At 39.4% G+C, this 26,520-nt stretch overlaps 1 protein-coding gene across 2 annotated transcripts; it reads right to left on the reverse strand.

The window, feature by feature from the left end:
- Positions 1-26,129, reverse strand: LOC133631561 (electrogenic aspartate/glutamate antiporter SLC25A12, mitochondrial-like). Of its 2 annotated transcripts, none has more exons than XM_062023877.1 (18): positions 26,069-26,129; positions 22,512-22,565; positions 19,896-20,041; positions 18,421-18,536; positions 16,497-16,636; positions 16,258-16,404; positions 13,497-13,635; positions 13,342-13,435; positions 13,013-13,097; positions 11,031-11,112; positions 10,490-10,648; positions 9,326-9,378; positions 7,810-7,890; positions 7,608-7,748; positions 7,409-7,547; positions 3,041-3,199; positions 2,887-2,977; positions 1-622 (listed from the first exon to the last, which is right to left on the reverse strand). In XM_062023877.1, the coding sequence occupies exons 1-18, from the start codon at positions 26,078-26,080 to the stop codon at positions 415-417; spliced, it is 2,046 nt and encodes a 681-aa protein (XP_061879861.1). In that variant the 5' UTR covers positions 26,081-26,129; the 3' UTR covers positions 1-414. The 2 variants fall into 2 exon arrangements, with proteins under 2 accessions (XP_061879861.1, XP_061879863.1); XM_062023879.1 differs by lacking the exon at positions 26,069-26,129 and adding an exon at positions 20,987-21,095 and having other exon boundaries at positions 22,512-22,855.
- Positions 26,130-26,520: the final 391 nt, after the last annotated feature.

The raw sequence follows: 26,520 nt of genomic DNA on the forward strand, positions 1-26,520 counted from the left end.
ATGATTTATTTCAATAAAATGACTGAATTATATGCTTTTAATTCAATAACTAATGTCTCACTGTTTTGTATTGCAAAGGAAAGGAACAACAAGTCTTCTCATAGACCGCCTTGCCATCACACCACCATGCACACATTTCCATCTCAGCACAGCTTTACAATATGTACAGTACACCACTTTGTGCACTTTTACAGTATGTACAGTACTCATCCTCTATGTCAGACAACACAAATCATAACGTAATACAGGAGTGCATAAGGCTGTTTTATATGTGAGCCACTGAAGATACAAGGCAGCGTCCTGATGGGCTGAGGGCCACAGCTCCTTCATCCAGGCTTCTTCTTGCCCCTCCACATTGAAACTGGCTTTGTGGTTTTTGCAAGTGTAAATATCTACGTGGCGATATGAAGGCTCCTAAGGGGCCTGAGCGGGAGCGGCGGGCTCGGGCAGGTGGATGGACGCCACGCCGGATGACTTGAATTTGGGCAGGTGGAGCCCAAATTTGTTCTCCACTCCGGCAAAGGTGGCGGCGGCCAGACGGTAGCCTCCCACGTGATCGGCGTTGATGGGAGGAAGCTCCGAGATCCGTGACTTGGGAGTGGGTTCGGATCCGGACGGGCGACTGCACAGGATGAGGACACAATTAAGGCCATGTTTGATGTTCTACTTACAGTGGGAGCTCCATTTCCATGTGCCCTTTTTCAGCCCACCAATGTTTAGATGGAGCCAAATATGTCTCGTGTGCATTCATTCATTCATTCATTTTGTGTGCTGACATCACTTCCTGTACACGCCCTTTCAAAAGGGTAAGACGGTGTAGCCAAAGGCACACGGACTGGCTCACAAATACGGAAGGAAGGAGGTTTATGTGGTTGCCCACGGTGTTGAACATGTTGGCGAAGATCTTTCTAGTGTGGATGAATGAGAAGCAGCTAGCATTCGAGAGAAGACCACTTGATGTTTAAGGCTTAAGAGTTGGCGGGTGTTTGGAAAAGCATGGCGAGGTTGCTGCTTCCGGGATTTTATCAGCGAAAGGGGACTTTCTACCTTAGCAAGTTTTTACCTGCGATAAGACCAGACTATTTTGGGAAAAGATGCCAGAGGGGACCTTTATTACAGCGAAGGAGAACACAAGCCGATGGAGGGCGGCCTCACACTGCTAGTTTGTGCTAATGCTAGCTGTGCTTGTTTAGCACTCCCACACTCTTCAACACATGTCACAAATAGTCCAGGATTTTCCTCTTTTGTTTTTTTTACTGAGGCAACCAACATGTTTGGTAGTGCAAAGTCAAACGCAGTGAAGTTGTCACGTTGTGTAAATGCTAGATAAAAAGAGAACACAACAAATCCTTTTCAACTTATATTCAATTGAATAGACTGCAAAGACAAGATATTTCATGTTCACACTGAGAAACTAAAATAATCATGAAGTTAGAATTGAATGGCAGCAACACATGGCAAAAAAGGCATTTTTACCAGTGTGTTACATGGCCTTTCCTTTTAACAACACTCAGTAAACTGAGGAGACACATTTTTGAAGTGGAATTCTTTCCCATTCTTGCTTGATGTACAGCTTAAGTTGTTCAACAGTCTCCCTTCTCATATTTTAGCCTTCACACATTTTCAATGTCTGGACTACAGGCAGGCCAGTCTAGTACCCGCACTCTTTTACTATGCTGTTGTAACACCTGGCTTGGCATTGTCTTGCTGAAATAAGCAGGGGCGTCCATGGTAACAACATATGTTGCTCCAAAAGCTGTATGTACCTTTCAGCATTAATGGCGCCTTCACAGATGTGTAAGTTACCCATGTCTTGGCCACTAATACACCCCCATACCATCACACATGCTGCCTTTTACACTTTCACCCTAGAACAGTCCCCATGCTTCTTTTCCTCTTTGGTCCACAGTTTCCAAAAACAATTTGAAATGTGGACTCGTCAGACCGCAGAACACTTTTCCACTTTGCATCAGTCCATCTTAGATGAGCTCGGGCCCAGCGAAGTGTTTCTGGGTGTTGTTGATAAATGGCTTTGGCTTTGCATAGTAAGAGTTTTAACTTGCACTTACAGGTGTAGCGACCAACTGTAGTTACTGACAGTGAGTTTCTGAAGTGTTCCTGAGCCCATGTGGTGATATCCTTTACACACTGATGTGGCTTTTTGATGCAGTAGCGCCTGAGGGGTCCAAGGTGTGTAATATCATGGCTTACGTGCAGTGATTTCACCACATTCTCTGAACCTTTTGATGATATTACGGAGCGTAGATGGTGAAATCCCTAAATTCCTTGTTGAGAAATGTTGTTCTTAAACAATTTGCTCAGGCATTTGTTGACAAAGTGGTGACCCTCGCCCCGTCCTTGTTTGGGAATGACTGAGCATTTCATGGAATCTGCTTTTATACCCAATCATGGAACCCACCTGTTCCCAATTAGCCTGTGGGATGTCCCAAATAAGTCTTTGATGAGCATTCCTCAACTTTGTCAGTCTTTTTTGCCACTTGTGCCAGCTTTTTTGAAACATGTTGCAGGCATCAAATTCCAATTGAGCTAATATTTGCAAAAAAACCACAAAGTTTCTCAGTGTGAACATGAAACATCTTGTCTTTGCAGTCTATTCAATTGAATATAAGTTGAAAAGGATTATTATTATTTAACTTCACTGCTATATTCACCTTACAGTGTCTTCAAAGTCTCCATTTTTGAGTATAAAATAGTGACTATTGTCCAATTACTCATGTTTACGAGGTTTCTTATGGGGAAATGTGTTTGACTGTGCTTTAGTTGGCGAACCATGTTGAAGAACCAATCCAGTTTGTAAATGGAGGTTCCACAGTACTTTCAATCCTAAATGTGTAAAGTGGATTGAATAGTAAAACGACAACTTACTGTCCTCCAAAGTCAACATAGAACCACCTCTGCAAGAGTTCGTAGGTGACTAGAGTCACACCAAACTGAGGTGAGGAGCGGCACATACGAGCTGGAGGAGAAAGCACAAACATGGTGTTTAACACTGACTTCTCTAACTCCTTCTACAACACACCTCCTGCTCCCTTCCACAGAGCTCGGAATCCCTCCTCCTTCATGATCTTCCTGAAGCAGTCCAACACGCCCGTGTAGGTGGTCTGTCCCGCCCGGGCCGCCACCTGCAGGCGGGTCTTGATGACGTCGGCGGGCGTCACCAGCGAGGCCGCAGGGATACCTGGGAAATAGAAGCACGGGACATTCCAGTGACTCTCACAACACAAGTGGTTTGGACGCCAGCAGGTCACTCAAAGGGCTTTCACAAACATTAAGGCCTAATGAAGGTGGAAATATCCAAACAACAATGATGTCATACAATAAAAGGGTGAGAGTAACAATATCAAATGAAGAATAGTAAACAAAGCAGGCTGTGTAGGTAGACTCAGCAGGTAGTAAACTATAGTCTTTTTAAAGGAGCTGACCTCAGATCAGCAAGTTTGTTTACATTTCATACTATCTCTTCTAGAAAAACTAGAAATCCTATTTCTATTGTTTACATTTCATACAATCTCTTCTACAGAAACTAGAGCTGCAGACAATGCAAGGTCACACAATGTCACACCACAGAAGCAGCTTTTTACACTCTTCATCAAACACACTTGAAATGTTTCCGAGTCCCCTCTTTTACATATTTGTTTTATTTGTTTGAGTCCCCTCTTTTACACATTTGTTTTATTTGTTTCTGAGTCCCCTCTTTTACATATTTGTTTTATTTGTTTCTGAGTCCCATCTTTTACACATTTGTTTTATTTGTTTCTGAGTCCCATCTTTTACACATTTGTTTTATTTGTTTCTGAGTCCCCTCTTTTACACATTTGTTTTATTTGTTTCTGAGTCCCCTCTTTTACACATTTGTTTTATTTGTTTCTGAGTCCCCTCTTTTACACATTTGTTTTATTTGTTTCTGAGTCCCCTCTTTTACACATTTGTTTGATTTGTTTCTGAGTCCCATCTTTTACATATTTGTTTTATTTGTTTCTGAGTCCCATCTTTTACACATTTGTTTTATTTGTTTCTGAGTCCCATCTTTTACATATTTGTTTTATTTGTTTCTGAGTCCCATCTTTTACATATTTGTTTTATTTGTTTCTGAGTCCCCTCTTTTACACATTTGTTTTATTTGTTTCTGAGTCCCCTCTTTTACATATTTGTTTTATTTGTTTCTGAGTCCCATCTTTTACATATTTGTTTCTGAGTCCCATCTTTTACACATTTGTTTTATTTGTTTCTGAGTCCCATCTTTTACACATTTGTTTTATTTGTTTCTGAGTCCCCTCTTTTACACATTTGTTTTATTTGTTTCTGAGTCCCCTCTTTTACACATTTGTTTTATTTGTTTCTGAGTCCCATCTTTTACACATTTGTTTTATTTGTTTCTGAGTCCCATCTTTTACATATTTGTTTTATTTGTTTCTGAGTCCCATCTTTTACATACTTGTTTTATTTGTTTCTGAGTCCCATCTTTTACACATTTGTTTTATTTGTTTGAGTCGCCTCTTTTACACATTTGTTTTATTTGTTTGAGTCCCATCTTTTACACATTTGTTTGAGTCGCCTCTTTTACACATTTGTTTTATTTGTTTGAGTCGCCTCTTTTACACATTTGTTTTATTTGTTTGAGTCCCATCTTTTACACATTTGTTTTATTTGTTTGAGTCCCATCTGTTACATATTTGTTTTATTTGTTTGAGTACCCTCTTTTACACATTTGTTTTATTTGTTTGAGTCCCATCTTTTACACATTTGTTTTATTTGTTTGAGTCCCCTCTTTTACAAATTTGTTTTATTTGTTTGAGTCCCATCTTTTACACATTTGTTTTATTTGTTTGAGTCCCATCTTTTACACATTTGTTTTATTTGTTTCTGAGTCCCATCTTTTACATATTTGTTTTATTTGTTTCTGAGTCCCATCTTTTACACATTTGTTTTATTTGTTTGAGTCGCCTCTTTTACACATTTGTTTTATTTGTTTGAGTCGCCTCTTTTACACATTTGTTTTATTTGTTTGAGTCCCATCTTTTACACATTTGTTTTATTTGTTTGAGTCGCCTCTTTTACACATTTGTTTTATTTGTTTGAGTCGCCTCTTTTACACATTTGTTTTATTTGTTTGAGTCGCCTCTTTTACACATTTGTTTTATTTGTTTGAGTCGCCTCTTTTACACATTTGTTTTATTTGTTTGAGTCGCCTCTTTTACACATTTGTTTTATTTGTTTGAGTCCCATCTTTTACACATTTGTTTTATTTGTTTGAGTCCCATCTTTTACATATTTTTTTATTTGTTTGAGTCCCCTCTTTTACACATTTGTTTTATTTGTTTGAGTCCCATCTTTTACACATTTGTTTTATTTGTTTGCGTCTCCTCTTTTACACATTTGTTTTATTTGTTTCTGAGTCCCCTCTTTTACACATTTGTTTTATTTGTTTGAGTCGCCTCTTTTACACGTTTGTTTTATTTGTTTGAGTCCCCTCTTTTACACATTTGTTTTATTTGTTTCTGAGTCCCCTCTTTTACACATTTGTTTTATATGTTTGAGTCCCCTCTTTTACACATTTGTTTAATTTGAATGAGTCCCCTCTTTTACACATTTGTTTTATTTGTTTGAGTCCCCTCTTTTACACATTTGTTTTATTTGTTTCTGAGTCCCCTCTTTTACACATTTGTTTTATTTGTTTGAGTCCCCTCTTTTACACATTTGTTTTATTTGTTTCTGAGTCCCCTCTTTTACACATTTGTTTTATTTGTTAGACCTTGTGCTTCTTAGTGCCCAAGTATGAGACATGAAGTGTTATGCTCTACTTGAAGTATCTTCATGTCAATAGTACCTGCAATGCTCTACTTGAAGTATCTTCATGTCAATAGTACCTGCAATGCTCTACTTGAAGTATCTTCATGTCAATAGTACCTGCAATGCTCTACTTGAAGTATCTTCATGTCAATAGTACCTGCAATGCTCTACTTGAACTATCTTCATGTCAATAGTACCTGCAATGCTCTACTTGAAGTATCTTCATGTCAATAGTACCTGCAATGCTCTACTTGAAGTATCTTCATGTCAATAGTACCTGCAATGCTCTACTTGAACTATCTTCATGTCAATAGTACCTGCAATGCTCTACTTGAAGTATCTTCATGTCAATAGTACCTGCAATGCTCTACTTGAACTATCTTCATGTCAATAGTACCTGCAATGCTCTACTTGAACTATCTTCATGTCAATAGTACCTGCAATGCTCTACTTGAACTATCTTCATGTCAATAGTACCTGCAATGCTCTACTTGAACTATCTTCATGTCAATAGTACCTGCAATGCTCTACTTGAACTATCTTCATGTCAATAGTACCGGCAATGCTCTACTTGAACTATCTTCATGTCAATAGTACCTGCAATGTTCTACTTGAAGTATCTTCATGTCAATAGTACCTGCAATGCTCTACTTGAAGTATCTTCATGTCAATAGTACCTGCAATGCTCTACTTGAAGTATCTTCATGTCAATAGTACCTGCAATGCTCTACTAGAAGTATCTTCATGTCAATAGTACCTGCAATGCTCTACTTGAACTATCTTCATGTCAATAGTACCTGCAATGCTCTACTTGAACTATCTTCATGTCAATACTACCTGCAATGCTCTACTTGAACTATCTTCATGTCAATAGTACCTGCAATGCTCTACTTGAACTATCTTCATGTCAATAGTACCTGCAATGCTCTACTTGAACTATCTTCATGTCAATAGTACCTGCAATGCTCTACTTGAACTATCTTCATGTCAATAGTACCTGCAATGCTCTACTTGAAGTATCTTCATGTCAATAGTACCTGCAATGCTCTACTAGAAGTATCTTCATGTCAATAGTACCTGCAATGCTCTACTTGAACTATCTTCATGTCAATAGTACCTGCAATGCTCTACTTGAACTATCTTCATGTCAATAGTACCTGCAATGCTCTACTTGAACTATCTTCATGTCAATAGTACCTGCAATGCTCTACTTGAAGTATCTTCATGTCAATAGTACCTGCAATGCTCTACTTGAACTATCTTCATGTCAATAGTACCTGCAATGCTCTACTTGAAGTATCTTCATGTCAATAGTACCTGCAATGCTCTACTAGAAGTATCTTCATGTCAATAGTACCTGCAATGCTCTACTTGAAGTATCTTCATGTCAATAGTACCTGCAATGCTCTACTTGAACTATCTTCATGTCAATAGTACCTGCAATGCTCTACTTGAAGTATCTTCATGTCAATAGTACCTGCAATGCTCTACTTGAACTATCTTCATGTCAATAGTACCTGCAATGCTCTACTTGAACTATCTTCATGTCAATAGTACCTGCAATGCTCTACTTGAACTATCTTCATGTCAATAGTACCTGCAATGGCTCCCGCAGTGAGAAGCTGCAGGGCGCCCAGCCGACCTTGCTCGTCAGCCATGGTGGACTTGAGGTGGGCGTAGGCGGGGAAGTAGATGGCGGAGAAGGGGATGTCCCTCAGGAAACAAGCCTTGGCTCCCTAAAACATGCACAGGTTTAAAGAGCGAGCCACACATGGACCTTGTGGGGTACACCTCACCTTGTAGAGTCCGAAGAAGCCCAAGTCTCGCACCACGTTGAGGGCGCTAACTCGAGGTCCTGTGGTGATCTCACCTGCCACCTGCAGGCGAATCTTCACGATCTCCAGCGGGTTGGTAAAAATCACCTGGGAGCCTCCAGCCTTTATGAAGAAGGAGAAGTTTGCACTTTTCCTGTCGCGTGCAGTGGTTGCTGCTACTCACACAGCCACCAGCCATGATCTCTGCCACGAAAGGAATGGAGTTGTCCTTGTCCGTGAACTTGTCTCGTACAAAGTCGTTGACCTGTGAAGCGTCAGTACAAAGGACGTTGCTGTTTATGGACTTCTTCACACAGCAGGTGCCCAAGTCTAGGCTATTATTCTCAATTCCTCTATATTTTCAAAACGCTATGTATTTAAGACAATACCACCATACCTGTACCTTTTGATGTGCCTTTGTTAGGCCGTTTGCTCTTCTGTGCGCCTGACGGGCGAAGCACAGGCCACACCCATGTGTTTGTGGAGGCTCCTCTCTGACGCATCAAACTTTTTTAAAAATAGGGCGACTTCTCAACTCCCGAGTGATGCAATGCTTTGGTCAGCCAATGTTTTGGCTTTTGGTGAATGACTAAATCTTTTCTTTACACATACACCACTTTGCTTGAGAACATATCTCTCCTGGTAAAGATTTGATCACTATTGTGCAAGTTGTTGACTTCTGTTAGCGACTTAGCACAGAAGCTAAGTTATACCTCCTCTCTGCTGCTAGCTGGGTGTGTCAAATATTTAGCTACAAGTCGGTGCCTCCACCCACACCCTGTGCGGACTAAGCTACTGTAGTAGCTTTAAACTTAACAGCTAGCGGCTTTCACGCAGTAGAAACTCCATCTGTCACAAGCATGAGGATGTAAACCTAACATTCATAAACAAATGAAGGAAAATTGCTTTGACATAGTAACGACTAACTTAGAACTTTTTAAAGAATAAACAACACAATAGGTTACTACTTTCACCACTGGTTATCTAGTCATAAAACACTTAGGCACCCTTAAGCACTTTATTATCCCACTATTCCAACTAGAAATACTGTGGTATGGCCCGGCCCTACCCATATGTGACCTGTATTCAACTGTTCTTATGTCAGTGTGAACACAGCAATTCACATTTTTTCAAATCCAACCCAGGCTGCTTTCCTATGTGGATATAAATCTGATATGTATGGAATGGGACTCCAGGAACCTCCATCTGACCAATACGTCATCAAATAGCGAGTGTCATCATTCTTGGCAAAAATAGACAGTTGTTAACAAAATGAGCACACTTAATGTTATGAATTCATGCCAACGTTCCACCACTCCTGCCTCCGACTGCTCGTCCACACGCTTTTCAGGGCAGACATGGAGCAAATGTTATGCAAACCACAAGAGCCAAAATGCTTGCCCTCTTCCATCTTAATCTTCTGCCGTTTGGAAAATGCTGACTTTGATCGGAGAAAATCCTTGAAATTGCCACAAGAGCGCCATGACGGAGGCCTACTAGAAACAAAGCCACTGCAGCAGGTGTGACGTCATGACATCATGTCTGCATGCGGGTCACTTTGCATTCACATTATCGTACACATGTTTTGTAACCGGGACGATTACATAAAAAGATTACAAATCTGAATTGGCCAGTGTGAACGTAGGCCAGGTCTATCTTTGATTTCTGATGCAATGTTATCGAGTGTGTGAGGAACTTACAGTGAGTTTGATAGCCTTCTCAGGGGCCACACCAATGAGCTGAGGAACCAGACCTGTGGGCCATCAAGGGTGAGTCAGACATAGTTATAACATGAAGGTGTTTGTCTCATTAATGGCAGGTGAAATGAGGAAGATGCAGGTGAACTTTAGCCCTTGTGCAACCTTAACATTGACTATAGGAGGGATATATATAAGGGATGGGATTCGCGCATAAGTCAGCATTTTTTATTTTTTACTTTTGACGCTTTAAATCTTTCCTATCTAGCTATTGATACAGTCTCTAATATCATGTTTATGTTTTCTTATGTTTCATGGCTTTCTTGTCAAAAATAACAGTTTATAATGAGAAAATGCAAAATAGGCAATATTACTAAAATAAGAGTGGAATATTTGAGGTTGTGTAATTACAGACTTTAATTCAGAGATTCATTCAGTTTTCATGGAAAAAGCATTTTTACATACCAGGATGAGTTCATTAAAAATAGCCCCTGCTATTGTTTTAAATAGCAGCAGGGGCTGTTTAAAACAAATTAAATTGATGCATTTTGGTGTTCTTTAGTGTTTTTTAATGAAGTTTGTTTTTTTCACATAGACTAAATATATCATTTCAATATTTCTTATACGAAAAAAACCTCTTGAAAAATGCATTTTTGCATATTTGAGTGGAGTAAGTGCAGCTTCTCTGCCACGCACCTTCAGCGGTTTAAAAAACAACAATGTCAATGTAGATGCACTGCACGACTGCTTCTAAAATGCCCATAAAAAGTGGTAAATGTCTTCTGCATGTTTAAAAACAGCAAAACGCCACAGGTAGGAGCATGACAATATGAATGTGCGGTAATAGTACAGTACAGTACACAAACAATCCTCATTTAAATAAGGCAGTCTGCAACACAATTGCACACACAGTCTTAGTAAATCACACACCTACTAATTGTACACACTATTTTATAGATTGCTCACACTGTTTAGTGCGTGGTTTGTGGATCTTAGTAAAGTAGGCCTAATTCTATGAAGAAGGCAGTGTTACAACAAGTGTATGATGTAGTAACATGTACACACGGGGCGGGACCCCCTTCACATTTCTGACTGCCCCTCATACATGCCTGCCTAGAACCGGCCCTGGAAGGAATACACATAAAGCCCGTTTTGGTAGCAGCATACCTCTGTAGAAGCCGAAGAATCCTTCATAGCGCAGCACCTTCTTCGCGCAGTCAAAGCTGTTCTTGTACATCAGCTCCCCCACAAAAGAGCCGGTGGACCTCTGGTTCTGCATCCGGGTCTTCACCAAGTCGATAGGGTACACAGCTGTCGCACCCGTGGCTTCACAGATAAACACAAACTTGGACTGAAGAGTCTTTCTTTTCTCTGCTGCAGTGATTGTCAAACTGTGTTACGTGTACCACTAGTGATACGTGGGCTCCATCCAAAGAATCACTTGATTAAAGTACAGTGTTTTACTTTCCTGTATTTAAACACAGTGTTACTGTTCAAACTGTGTGTAATGTTACAGCGACCAACATTTATAAATATAATAGTTAAATAAAACATCTGCCTTGTTTTTAATGAATACTTATGCCTACTACGCTACAGTATTTGAATGTTGGTCACTAAGGGGAGGGCCAAGTTTTTCCTGGGGTGGTAGTTGGTGAAAAACTGCATTGTTGGTTTTCAGGATAAAAAAAAAAAGACTTCTAGGTCTTACCTCCAGCAATGGAGCCCAAAGTGAACCTGTAAGCAGATTCTGCAATTTGGAGCCACACGGGCCTTGAACTGTCCCCGTGAGTCTGATGGAGGAAGCATAATCAGACCATTATGATGAAGTGATAGCACTTTCTCAAATATAGATCGATGCTGCAACAATTAAATACTGGATGCGTGGGGCACCAGGACAATTAACTACCATAAGACAAATAAAAAACAGTCAGAATAAGAGTGGGCTGTAAAGAATTGTATACAGTATGGATTATCTTATAGTGACAGCGACCACACTTTCAATATAAATACATCCTTTTACATACAACATGTGGCAATAGGCAGCTGTAATTATGGCTGCTTTACATACAATACACAGCCTACAGAGCAGACGTGACATCTTAATCTTGGCCACGGATGAGGTGCTGGCTGTCCAAATTTGGGACCCGGGGTGGAATGCTCATCTGTGCATCGGTTGGGGACGTCTCTGTACTGCTGACCTGTCTCCGCTCGGGATGGTCTCCTGCTGGCCCCACTATGGACTGGACTCTCACACTATTATGTTACATCCACTATGGACTGGACTCTCACACTATTATGTTAGATCCACTATGGACTGGACTCTCACTATTATGTTAGATCCACTATGGACTGGACTCTCACACTATTATGTTAGATCCACTATGGACTGGACTCTCACTATTATGTTAGATCCACTATGGACTGGACTCTCTCACTATTATGCTAGATCCACTATGGACTGGACTCTCACACTATTATGTTAGATCCACTATGGACTGGACTCTCACTATTATGTTAGATCCACTATGGACTGGACTCTCACTATTATGTTAGATCCACTATGGACTGGACTCTCACACTATTATGTTAGATCCACTATGGACTGGACTCTCACTATTATGTTAGATCCACTATGGACTGGACTCTCACTATTATGTTAGATCAACTATGGACTGGACTCTCGTTATTATGTTAGATCCACTATAGACTGGACTCTCACACTATTATGTTAGATCCACTATGGACTGGACTCTCACTATTATGTTAGATCCACTATGGACTGGACTCTCACTATTATGTTAGATCCACTATGGACTGGACTCTCACTATTATGTTAGATCCACTATGGACTGGACTCTCACTATTATGTTAGATCCACTATGGACTGGACTCTCACACTATTATGTTAGATCCACTATGGACTGGACTCTCACACTATTATGTTAGATCCACTATGGACTGGACTCTCACACTATTATGTTAGATCCACTATGGACTGGACTCTCACTATTATGTTAGATCCACTATGGACTGGACTCTCACACTATTATGTTAGATCCAATATGGACTGGACTCTCGCTATTATGTTAGATCCACTATGGACTGGACTCTCACACTATTATGTTAGATCCACTATGGACTGGACTCTCACTATTATGTTGGATCCACTATGGACTGGACTCTCACACTATTATGTTAGATCCACTATGGACTGGACTCTCACACTATTATGTTAGATCCACTATAGACTGGACTCTCACACTATTAACTAGATCCACTCGACGTCCATTGCACCGGTCGCTCGGGGGTCATCTGCGGTCCCCTATAAGGTTTCTCATTGTCCCATTGGGTTGAGTTTTTCCTTGCCCTGATGTGGGATCTGAGCCGAGGATGTCGTTGTGGCTTGTGCAGCCCTTTGAGACACTCATGATTTAGGGCTATATAAGTAAATATTGATTGATTGATCTGTCAGGTTGACGTTTACAGCGGCAAAAGTGAAGCAAATGCTTGTAAACATTCCAATATGGGAATCAATTAAATGTTGTTTTTTTTCAAAGAAATTTACAGAAGTCTAGAAGTAACTCTTCCCTTCAAAAACCCACTGTCCCTAAAAGGTATATTATTGCGTAAATAAAAAGGACAATGGTGTGTGTGTGTGTGTGATAGAGAAAGTGACAGTGGTGATGTTACCTGTTTTTGTGTTTCAGCCAGGTTATAGGGAAGACTGCCCTCTTCTAATGGAGCTATTCTCTCGATGTCAGCCAGGTTCAGGCGCCTGACAAAGAGTACACACACCACTGCTGAGAGCTGCCATGTCTCACACAACTCATTTCAAAGCAGTCATTTATGCACAATGTTTTTGTTTACACTGTCGTGGTCAATTATAGATGTATTCAAATGTACCATCTTATTAGCAGGACACTTTTCTTTTGAGAAAAAGTATTGTTGTTACCTATCAGATGTTCAAACTGATCAAGTGTCACACTGACCCCGGTTGTTTGTTTTTGAAGTGTGTTTACCCTGAGGGGGAGTGCAGTCCTGATAACTGGTAGAGGATGTCAATTTCCATTGGCGTGATTTGGCCAAACTTGTTGGCCCCATGAACAAACTCTTCTGCAGATAAGATACAATTGTAAACAGACATCCCTTGAAAGCTTCCACATGGTTGACGCACCTTTGGTGACTAGTGTGTCGTTCCAGGAGCCAGCCAGTGTGCTATAGATCTTACGGATCAGCTCCATGTTGTTAAGCAGAGAGTTAAAGGCGTTAAAATAAGAGAAGCTGACAAGGTGAGAGGTGCTGCCTCCTGCTGCCTGGAAGGAGAAAGACATACATATACATTCAGTACGTGTGTGTGTGTATAGATATATACAACTTGTAAAATGTTATATATATATATGTATATATATACACTACCGTTCAAAAGTTTGGGGTCACCCAAACAATTTTGTGGAATAGCCTTCATTTCTAAGAACAAGAATAGACTGTCGAGTTTCAGATGAAAGTTCTCTTTTTCTGGCCATTCTGAGCGTTTAATTGACCCCACAAATGTGATGCTCCAGAAACTCAATCTGCTCAAAGGAAGGTCAGTTTTGTAGCTTCTGTAACGAGCTAAACTGTTTTCAGATATGTGAACATGATTGCACAAGGGTTTTCTAATCATCAATTAGCCTTCTGAGCCAATGAGCAAACACATTGTACCATTAGAACACTGGAGTGATAGTTGCTGGAAATGGGCCTCTATACACCTATGTAGATATTGCACCAAAAACCAGACATTTGCAGCTAGAACAGTCATTTACCACATTAGCAATGTATAGAGTGTATTTCTTTAAAGTTAAGACTAGTTTAAAGTTATCTTCATTGAAAAGTACAGTGCTTTTCCTTCAAAAATAAGGACATTTCAATGTGACCCCAAACTTTTGAACGGTAGTGTATATATATATTAGGGGTGTGCATCTCTACTTTAAATGACAATTCAATATGAAACTCAATACATGGGTTACGATACCATTCACTAACAATACTTTTTAAAACATTACAATTCGATTCAATGCAGATGGAAGCTTTGCATGGTGAAAAGAAAATCCAATATATCATGTATAACGTCAGAACAATGTCATGTGTGTATTTTTGAAATAGACAAATACAAAACAGGCGGTGCCTGCATTAATTATGAGCTAACTTCAAGGCATTGCAATCCATATATGTATGTGAAGAAAAGAATATGTAAACAAATCACTTTGGGAAAAGTGAGCTGGTATTTCATGTAGCAACAATAAAGTAGAGAACAATCAAGTGGAGGTGTTATAACACCACTGTAACACAAGTGCAAGATACAATGAAGTGCCACCAGTAAACTAAACAGCAACTTAAACACTTTTATTTATTCACTACTTCCAATGCATTCAAAATATATCAGTCTTTCATAATGATTGTCAACGATAGACAACATTCCAAAACAAGTGCAGTTCCCCTTCAAGTGACCTTCACTTGAAACTCATGAGGATGAATTGTTGTGTTACCAACTTTTATGTGAGGTTGCTTCTTATTTCTAATCATTCTAAACTCATTTGTGATGTGTATGCAGCGGCAGCTGAAGCCAATGTGAAAGTGTGTCATAATTACCACCATCAGATGGATAAAAAGCAGTATCATGAGTCCAGAATCTTCACCGTCCAGGAGGACTGACCCAATTAGAAACCAGTACTAGTAGTTGATGTAATTACCTCGCAGAGGTGTGTCTAAGTTGGGGCTGGAAGTCTTTAAAATCAATCTTGCCAGTCGGTAGGTCTGCTAGCATTAGCATTCTTAGCTCCTTCATCACCGGCTTGAGTGTCCCAATGCTATCACAACAAGTGAGTGCTCAAATTAATTGTGCTACTTTATTGCTGCTTTACAAACGTTATGAATGGCCATACTTTTATCCGACTGACCATTCTTTTTTTTTTTCTTTTATCCAAACGTTAACCACACCTTAGATTTAATATTTGTGGGTGCATTGTTTGTAATTGCCGTCTGACATGAGTCGCTAACGACAACGGTACGCTCGTATTACGTCATCACAGAAATCTCGCAAGGTGAGAGCAGCCATATTTTGTAGTAGATCTACAATCAACCAATTCATGGCTTCCAACAGTACATCGACCGATCCATACCGTATATAGATCCATCTAGAGGCTCGCCAAACGATGTATTCATATCTCTTAAGTTAAAATCGGTTTGTACCGATTATTTTTTACACCCCTAATATATACATATATATAAATATATTTATATATTTTTGTATATATATATGTATGTGTGTGTATATATATATATATATATATATATATATATACATACACATACATATACACATACGTATACATATATACTGTATATGTATATATATATATATATATACACACATACATATATATATACATACATATATATGTATATATATATACAAATATGTATACACACACATATATACATACATATGCACACACACGCACACTATACACAAATGTGTGTGCGTGTATTTATATATATATGTATATATATATATACAGTATATATATATATATATATATATATATATATACAGTATATATGTATATATACAGTATATATATATACAGTATATATATATATCTACATATATATATATATATATATAGATATATATATATATATATATATATATATATATATATATATATATATATATATATATATATATATATATATAGATAGATACATACATACATACATATACACACATTATAATCATTCCATAATTGTTGAGGGTAAAAGTATAACTGCACAAGTTTAAATAATACTGAGCTGTGTTGTGCTAACGACACACATGTGGGGAGAAGGGATTTGATTGGTTAGGTTGTTTCACACCATGGCCTTAATCAAGACAACCTCGACACATATAAACTCACTGAGACAAGGTTCTCCTCCACGAAGGGGGTGAGCATGTGGTGCCTGATGGTGGCCATAATGTCACTGAAGTCCAAGGCAGAGATGACGCCATTCTTGCCTTTGTCCTTCTGGGCAAAAGCCTGCCGTGCGTGCTCTAACTGCAGTTCCTAGAAGAACATGACATCGCACGGACGAGGGTAAAAATATAGTGGCAGAACGAGTTTAACCTTGGAGATCCTAGGGATTTGCATTTCAATACCTGCAGAAACTGAGTGAACTCGAGGTAGTTGAGACGTTTCTTGCGGTCACGGCCAAAATGCAAATGGATAAACTCACAGTCCCAGTTGAAGGGAATGTGGTGGTGCACTGTGGTCTGGCTGAAAATGTCTCTCACATTCTCTGTAACATAAACATACATGGAAACTGTGTCACAGTAGCAAAAGGCATTGTTTGGATTTGGAGAGAAAGTGGAAGTGGTTAAGTGCATCCGTGTGTAATGAGTCAGACAGAGAAACATTGGGAAATTCAATGTCAGCTGTGGACTGCAAGGTGCTCTAAAGATGCAACAAGAACAGCTGCACACGGTCCAATGTATTTTTGGATCAACTGCAATCACATGACTGCAACGTAAGCCCGGTGTTGAGCAAGCTACTTGTAAAGTCTAGTAAGCTAAATGACAAGTTAGTTTATATTCAATGTAACGAGGTTCACTACACTGAAGCTACCCACCAGAGAAATGTAGCTAAGCTAAGCTGCAATAAAGGTAACTTAACAACATCAGAGCTATTTTTAAGGACCAAACCTAATTCCAAGTCATTGCTATATAACCATTAAAACTGTGATACAGACAGATCAAATCAGTTCAATTGATTTCCCAATTTTATCAGTCAGGTATAAATGAAGACTACATTTTAAATTTGGAAAACACGTGTCTTACTACCACTGCAATATGAATATTGCTTGAGCTAATACTGTAATTGTCTCATTATAAATAACTGTATTGAATAAATCATGTATTTCAGTTGTTGGTATGACTAAAGAATCACACAAACACTGCTTTGCTTCCAAAAAGACATGTTGCCGGCTTGTGCTCGTTCTATGTTTACTTTCTGCGTGACTTCATAAGTGACACGAAGTTGTTTAGATAGGGCCAAGGTGATTTACACAACTGTGCGTTGGTGCTTTTCATCCGAGCTGCAACAGATCATTTGCGGGCATCATTTTATACACTCCAATCTCAGCTGCGGAAGGATACGGAAGTGACGTAATACTGAAGATATACATTTAGGATTTAGAAATGCCTGGGAAAATGTAGTTTCTGTGGGCACAAAAGTAGTTTGAGCACTGAAAAGCTCTAGAAAATACAAAAGAGCAAAGCTCTGACCACGTTACAGAAAATGTAGTTAAACAAGTAACACGACTACTTGTAGTGCCGCTACTGCCCAGCACTAGCCACGTGTACATGGGCTAAATGTATTCAATGTGTTCATAATTCAGATTACAATGTTACAAGGTACATGGACCCTCTCTCATTTGACCTCTCTTTTTTAAATGGAGCTGTTTTGTGCCCTCCATGTTGTGATATGTACGGGTTGCGGTAGTTCCTGTGGTCGCACACGTGACGTCATCAGGGCGCGTCTTCATGTTATGACATTCTGTATACGTGCCTGAGGCTAGCAGTTAGCACTTGGAGTAGCTGTAAGGCCGTGAGTAAAACAGCTAGCTTTATTGAAACATCTACACATGACACTCCAGACCATACTCTTGTTTTTGCCAGTCTCGGTTTTAGAGCAACAAACGCTGTATAACGCTACATCTGTATATGTTGAATGGGGGGAGACAGCGAGACAATTGCTTCATTCCGGGACTATTCAATGTAGTCCTCCCTCCACCACCAAAGTATGGCTGACGTCACAAACATGCGCAGCAAGGATCATTTCCACCCAAACTTTGGAAGAAGTGTTCTCATGCGCTACAATCTGAATGACTATCGGCATAAACCACCCATTTCTATCAGAAGAAAATCTTGATCCGAACGTGTGTGATCGGGTCAGAATATTCCGAATGTCGTGTTTACATAACGCATTTTTATTCCTGTTAGTTTTTAATCCAATTAATTGTATCCACATGCACATAGCTACTGGTTAAGCTGAACCACAAAAAAACAAAACAATGGAACGTACCAAAGGAAATGTCTCCAGTTCCAGTCTTGTCAAAAAGCTGGAAGGCAACAATGAAGAGAGCGTCTGGTGCACACAACACAGATTCAAAAGCCAGAAATTCCTGGAATGAGATCAGCCTGCCAAAGACGTTGGATGAGAAATAAATTGATGAGTTGCATGTTACACACCCAAACAGTACAACAGTAAACTGGAGGTAAAGGGAAACTGCACTTTTTGGGGAATTTTGCCTATCATTCACAATCCTTTTTAAGAGAAGAGCACAGGTTTAAATTTTTTGATGCATTCTCGTTAGTAGATAAATGTGATCAAAAGTCCGCTCACAATGGAGCCTATTGGAGTCGCTCTATTCTGCTTATAAAAGCCCTTTTAAAAACATCCAAACACTTCCATTAAGGTTTTATGTACACACTGCAAGTATATATGTAATGTAGTAACATTTAATATTTACGTACTTTGCTCATTTTAAGCATATGCGGCACATTCATTTGCTTTTTTTTTTTAAACAACAACACTGATTTCTACTCACGGCAGAATGTATGTGAGCCAACAAACATAATAACACATCACTTACTGTTCAATGTTTGCTGTCATTAGGATGCCGATTGATAGAACCTTGTTATAGTCCTCTTTTTAGATGAAGAATAACTCATAATCCTCGCAAAGAAAAGGGGGGTGGAAGCAAATGTCTTTTTCCAGGTCTAAATTGGCTGTTAAAGTGTACCAAATAGTCGGAATATGTCATCATTTACCATGAATTGATTAAAGTAGACCCCGACTTAAACAAGTTGAAAAACTTATTCGGGTGTTACCATTTAGTGGTCAATTGTACGGAATATATACTGTACTGTGTAAACTGTACTGTTTCATATAATGTATTCCCTTCCTTGGCAATCTACTAATACAATTTTCAATCAATCAATCAATCATCCTTCTACTATCCAGGTGAGAGGCATGATTTAACATCTACAATAAACTTCCACAAGCAAGAAAGCATCTTACCACTGGGAAATGTCAAAATGGGCTCTTATAATAACAACATCACTAATACTTGGTTAATATTCAAGTCACAAAATGTAAACGGAGTATTGTTGGCAGTTTTGGATGGTTATTTATTGGGTTTTAAGGGCGGAATAGAGGACCTCGCATTGGCTCTGTTGTAAGCTGACTTTTATTTACAGTTATTTACGAGTTAGAATGCATTAAAAAAAAAAAAACATATTCGTCGTCATGTCTTTCATAATGATTCCCCCAAAAAGTGCAGTTCCCCTTTAAGACCAGATTAAAACAAATTAAATCCTCCAATATCAAGGAGTGACACTTAAATACTTCACATTGACAGACCATGTGTGTGTGTGTAATTGCATGGATAACAAGTGGTCTATCTTATCTACACAACACAGTAGTAGCAAGTACTTATCAGGGAAAGTTCAATAAACATTCATTAGTGGCGTTTAAGGCTCTGCGCTGGTACACACCCATCCTTTGTGGTGTCGGCCACAGCAGACAGCAGCTGTACAGTTTTGGGGTTGTGGTGAATCTGTGTTTGCAGACCCAGATACTTCTGGACAAAGTCTCCTGGGGTCATGAACGTGTCTCCATCCTTGTCCACAACGCTGGCATACTAAGTGGGAAACAAATGCACGTGTCAGCCTTCACAGACAATTACATGACTTTCTTTCAGCTCTAGTAACCCAACAACCAATCACATAAGTTGTATGCGCTATTATATGAACATGTTAATCACTTTGCATGACGTGTTCTCAACAGCCTTGGTAATCCCCAGAGTTTTCCTTTGAATGTCCACGTTTGTTTCACAATCCCGCGTAAGAAAGTGTTAACAGAAGCTGTTGGCAGGCACTCAAAGGTGATTGGACAAACAATCTGTCAATCACATTAATTCAAATAAGCGCAAGAGTAAAATGCATAATGACAAGTAGAGAAGAAAATGTTGATTGTTCTTCTTTTAATTCCTAAACATCCAGTTGTGATATAACTACTGCTATAACAGCATCAACACTATTGTTAAAATATATTTGCTATGTACAGTGTGTTCCATAAAGATCTAGATATAAGACCTACTTTTACAGAGCCTAGGGAAATTTCTACATGCAAAACAACAAGTGGTGCCCAACAACTTCTCCTTAAGCGAGTCAGAGCTTTTCTTCCTGTCACTCACACATATTGTTTGTTAGCAAACAGAAGGGGAGTTATGATGCCAAATTTAGAAAATAACTGTTAAGCAACTAAGAAATATTCTATTTTATTACTAAGAAAATAGAGTAAAAAAACATTTCACTGTTACTAGAAAAATGCTTTAGAAATGTTTTAGTTGGTCTTTTTTGTCTTAAAAAAAGTGTTGAAAACGTCTTACAGTCAGGTCAATACAGTAGATTGAAAACCTCATCTTTAGCTACTGCTGGTTTCATCAAACCTTTTCAACGGTTTCTCTTTACTGCTGTTCTGTGAATGTAGCTTTGACAAGTACTGTGGTGACAAAGTCATGTTGCCAATATTGTGCTTTCTGAAGTAGTATCAGAGCAATACTAGAGGCAGGACAACAACTCACTTGTTGATGCTGGCGCTGACGTTACCAAGCATAACTGTTGGACTGCAGGATGCCGTGTTTCTGTGTAAAAGCCCACACATCTGTGGCAATATCCCGCCATTGCTGCGTTCTGCACAAAAAGGCCACTTCCACTGTCATGGCTACTTTGTGGGATTTGTGTAAAAGAAGGCATCTTAAAACCATGTCTAAATTGTGGGTGTTAGCGAGATGGATTTACAGTAAACCCCCGTTTTTATCACTTATATTGGTTCCAGTGTTGACAAATGAATAAAAGTAAAAATATTAATTATAAATCAAGGATTTTCATAGTGAGAGCATTATAAAACTAAAATTATGAGAGTCTTCTAGATATTGAATAACACCTATACAGTCACATTTACACTCCTTTAAGATAATATTTATATCAAATCTACTCTATTTACATCCTATTCTCGTTACATTATTTTTAATGTACATGCTCTCGTTCTTGTGCTACTTATTGGGCTAAATCTGGGATCTTGGGTACTAAATTTTGTGTGGTCTCATGCATGCTGGTATGACAATAAAGTTCCTTGAATCCTTAAATATAGTAACGCTGCTAGATGCTGAGCTAATCAGTGGCCGCAATACTGAACAGTGAGCTCTGATTTTGTTTAGTCTCATCTGGTGACTAATACTACAGAAGTATTGCTATTTACAGTTTATTTAGCCATTTTTAGGCCTGAAAATGCTGAATTTAAGAAAAAAAGACATACAATATGCTTAAAACAATAAACCAAAGAAATCTGTGATAGAGTGAAGCCGCAAATTCCAAAGCAGGATGTGGCAAGAGACGAGCGTACAAGAGGACACACTTTGTTCACTTGATTGACCTGTAAGTGTACGACACTTGTCTGGAGAAATAGAGTTGAAGCCGTTTCTTACATACCGTGGCTTTCACTACAAAACTCTGCTAACTTTCCGATCAAAATGAAGAAGAATACAACAGCTTCAGCTGCTGCGCACCGACAAATTCTGATGATGTGGCGTGACATGTCTGACTTGCACTAACCCGACAAATGTTTTTTTTTGGCTTAAGCTTGTGTGCTATTTGACCTACTGTATTTGTTTTCCAACACCGAGAAGAGCTTTGTCATGCAACTGTCACACACTGTCCATGCACAGAAGGTGAAGGTTAACTGTAATAACCCAGTAGTTATTTTTAATACTTAACATGATCAAGGGTGTGATCCAGAGCGTACAAAGGTATACACTTTCTCCTTTGCGCTGATAAAACTGCCAGCACTACAAACATCATAGTGAAATGAATAACAACATAAAACACACAAGCTTCACTGGTCACACAACATCTCAATGACTGATAATTTTAGATGACCGAGATTTGATATTGCAGCATGGAGCAAAGCAGCGTGTTCTGCCAGTTTAACTGCATCTAACAGTCTAATCTAAACCTTGTGACACAAGCTCACTCAGCAAGCCTGGCCTCCTCATTTACCAACAACAAACACTTCTTTTGGTTTTAAAATGAAATGTGTGACACGCTCACCTTCTGGAAGATGGTCTTCAGCTCACTTGGATCCCCACGTTTGGTAGATTGCACCTAAAAACAAAGCGGTTGTTAAAGTAGGTTGGGATAAAGCGGCTGTTTACATATCATTAACTGCTGTGGCACGTTTCTTTATTGCTGTACAATGACACACACAATCACGTCTACCTGTAACCTTATGCAAAGTAACATGCTATCCATCACAACAATGACATCTACGTGTAACCTTATGCAAAGTAACATGTTACCCATCACAACAATGACGTCTTAGTGTAACCTTATGCAAAGTAACATGTTAGCCATCACAACAATCACGTCTACCTGTAACCTTATGCAAAGTAACATGTTAGCCATCACAACAATCACGTCTACCTGTAACCTTATGCAAAGTAACATGTTACCCATCACAACAATGACGTCTACCTGTAACCTTATGCAAAGTAACGTGTTACCCATCCCAACAATGACGTCTACCTGTAACCTTACGCAAAGTAACATGTTACCCATCACAACAATGACGTCTACCTGTAACCTTATGCAAAGTAACATGTTACCCATCACAACAATGACGTCTTAGTGTAACCTTATGCAAAGTAACATGTTAGCCATCACAACAATCACGTCTACCTGTAACCTTATGCAAAGTAACATGTTAGCCATCACAACAATCACGTCTACCTGTAACCTTATGCAAAGTAACATGTTACCCATCACAACAATGACGTCTACCTGTAACCTTATGCAAAGTAACGTGTTACCCATCCCAACAATGACGTCTACCTGTAACCTTACGCAAAGTAACATGTTACCCATCACAACAATGACGTCTACCTGTAACCTTATGGAAAGTAACATGTTACCCATCACAACAATGACGTCTACGTGTAACCTAATGCAAAGTAACATGTTACCCATCACAACAATGACATCTACGTGTAACCTTATGCAAAGTAACATGTTACCCATCACAACAATGACATCTACGTGTAACCTTATGCAAAGTAACATGTTACCCATCACAACAATGACGTCTACCTGTAACCTTATGCAAAGTTACGTGTTACCCATCCCAACAATGACGTCTACCTGTAACCTTATGCAAAGTAACGTGTTACCCATCCCAACAATGACGTCTACCTGTAAACTTACGCAAAGTAACATGTTACCCATCACAACAATGACGTCTACCTGTAACCTTATGGAAAGTAACATGTTACCCATCACAACAATGACGTCTACTTGTAACCTTATGCAAAGTAACATGTTACCCATCAAAACAATGATGTCTACCTGTAACCTAATGCAAAGTAATGTGTTACCCATCAAAACAATGACATCTACGTGTAACCTTATGGAAAGTAACATGTTACCCATCACAACAATCACGTCTACCTGTAACCTTATGCAAAGTGACATGTTAGCCATCACAACAATCACGTCCACCTGTAACCTTATGCAAAGTAACATGTTACCCATCACAACAATCACGTCTACCTGTAACCTTATGCAAAGTAACATGTTACCCATCACAACAATGACGTCTACCTGTAACCTTATGCAAAGTAACATGTTACCCATCACAACAATGACGTCTACCTGTAACCTTATGCAAAGTAACGTGTTACCCATCACAACAACGACGTCTACCTGTAACCTTATGCAAAGTAACATGTTACCCATCACAACAACGACGTAAACGTGTAACCTTATGCAAAGTCACATGTTACCCATCACAACAATGACGTAAACGTGTAACCTTATGCAAAGTCACGTGTTAGCCATCACAACAATGACGTCTACCTGTAACCTTATGCAAAGTAACATGTTACCCATCACAACAATGACGTCTACATGTAACCTTTTGCAAAGTAACATGTTACCCATCAAAAGAATGACGTCTACCTGTAACCTAATGCAAAGTAACGTGTTACCCATCAAAACAATGACATCTACGTGTAACCTTATGGAAAGTAACGTGTTACCCATCACAACAATGACATCTACGTGTAACCTTATGGAAAGTAACATGTTACCCATCACAACAATGACGTCTACCTGTAACCTTATGCAAAGTAACATGTTACCCATCACAACAATGACGTCTACCTGTAACCTTATGCAAAGTAACATGTTACCCATCACAACAATGACGTCTACCTGTAACCTTATGCAAAGTAACATGTTACCCATCACAACAACGACGTCTACCTGTAACCTTATGCAAAGTAACGTGTTACCCATCACAACAATGACGTCCACCTGTAACCTTATGCAAAGTAACGTGTTACCCATCAAAACAATGACATCTACGTGTAACCTTATGGAAAGTAACATGTTACCCATCACAACAATGACATCTACGTGTAACCTTATGGAAAGTAACATGTTACCCATCACAACAATGACGTCTACCTGTAACCTTATGCAAAGTAACATGTTACCCATCACAACAATGACGTCTACCTGTAACCTTATGCAAAGTAACATGTTACCCATCACAACAATGACGTCTACCTGTAACCTTATGCAAAGTAACATGTTACCCATCACAACAACGACGTCTACCTGTAACCTTATGCAAAGTAACGTGTTACCCATCACAACAATGACGTCTACCTGTAACCTTATGCAAAGTAACGTGTTACCCATCACAACGACGTCTACCTGTAACCTTATGCAAAGTAACATGTTACCCATCACAACAATGACGTCTACCTGTAACCTTATGCAAAGTCAAGTGTTAGCCATCACAACAATGACGTCTACCTGTAACCTTATGCAAAGTAACATGTTACCCATCACAACAATGACGTCTACCTGTAACCTTATGCAAAGTAACATGTTACCCATCACAACAATGACGTAAACGTGTAACCTTATGCAAAGTCACGTGTTAGCCATCACAACAATGACGTCTACCTGTAACCTTATGCAAAGTCACGTGTTACCCATCACAACAATGACGTCTACCTGTAACCTTATGCAAAGTAACATGTTACCCATCACAACAATGACGTAAACGTGTAACCTTATGCAAAGTCACGTGTTAGCCATCACAACAATGACATCTACGTGTAACCTCGTGCAAAGTCACGTGTCACACATCACAAGAAGAATGACAGCTGTCATTATTACAGAAAAGGAGCCAAGTGGAACCTTGCAGCGACAAGCTAACAGGCTAGCACTAAAGTCATCACACGCTAACGGTTACAGTGTGAAATAAAACACAAATGAAAAACACACGCAGGGAGGTTAAGTCACGAGAGTGAGAAAAATGTGAGTTGTAGTCAGGAAGAAAGAAGTAAGCAATGACAAGTGGTCAGCATTAAGAAGCTGGTTAGCATGAAGAAGCTATATGCTATCCCCAAGTCTCATCCGTTCAAGGCCAGCAGCCGCCGCACTGATGCTAGGAGCTCCGGCCAGCACGACGCCCTTCTTGCCGCTTGAGGAGCTCACACGCTCGCCTAGACGGTCCCCGCGCGTTAAAACGCGCAAAACACAAACAGGAATGACAAAGTAAATGTTAAAAATCACTAAGGGAACGATGCCGAAGTCACCTTGACCGCCATGCTGGTGTGACGTCACGTACACTGACACTGAGCGAGAGGGAGGGAGAGAGGGAGAGAGAGAGAGAAGGGGAGAGGGAGAGAGAGAGAGAGAGAGAGAGAGAGAGAGAGAGAGAGAGAGAGAGAGAGATCACAAAGCCCTTACCTACATAGAGACCCTAGAGCAGGGGTGTCCAAAGTGCGGCCCGGGGGCCATTTGTGGCCCTCAGCTAATATTTTAACGGCCCCACAGCACCCTTAAAAAATACTACTGAATAAGAAAATGAAACATTAAAAAGTGGAATAAAAGAGAAAACAGGTGAATTGTAACAAGAAAAAGTTGCAATTTTGTCTCTAATAAGACAAAGCTGCCATGCAGGCATTTTTTTCATTTAAAAATGTCCATCCATCCATCCATTTTCTACCGCTTGTCCCTTTCAGGGTGGCGGGGGGTGCTGGAGCCT

The sequence above is a fragment of the Entelurus aequoreus genome, linkage group LG16, assembly GCF_033978785.1.
Source record: "Entelurus aequoreus isolate RoL-2023_Sb linkage group LG16, RoL_Eaeq_v1.1, whole genome shotgun sequence".
NCBI lineage: Eukaryota > Metazoa > Chordata > Actinopteri > Syngnathiformes > Syngnathidae > Entelurus > Entelurus aequoreus.

Coding starts and splice junctions, on each gene's coding strand:
- LOC133631561 (XM_062023877.1), bottom strand. Junction 16,405..16,496: donor AGTTCACTCAGTTTCTGCAG/GTATTGAAATGC, acceptor ATGTTCTTCTAG/GAACTGCAGTTAGAGCACGC. Junction 7,749..7,809: donor AGATCATGGCTGGTGGCTGT/GTGAGTAGCAGC, acceptor TTCTTCATAAAG/GCTGGAGGCTCCCAGGTGAT.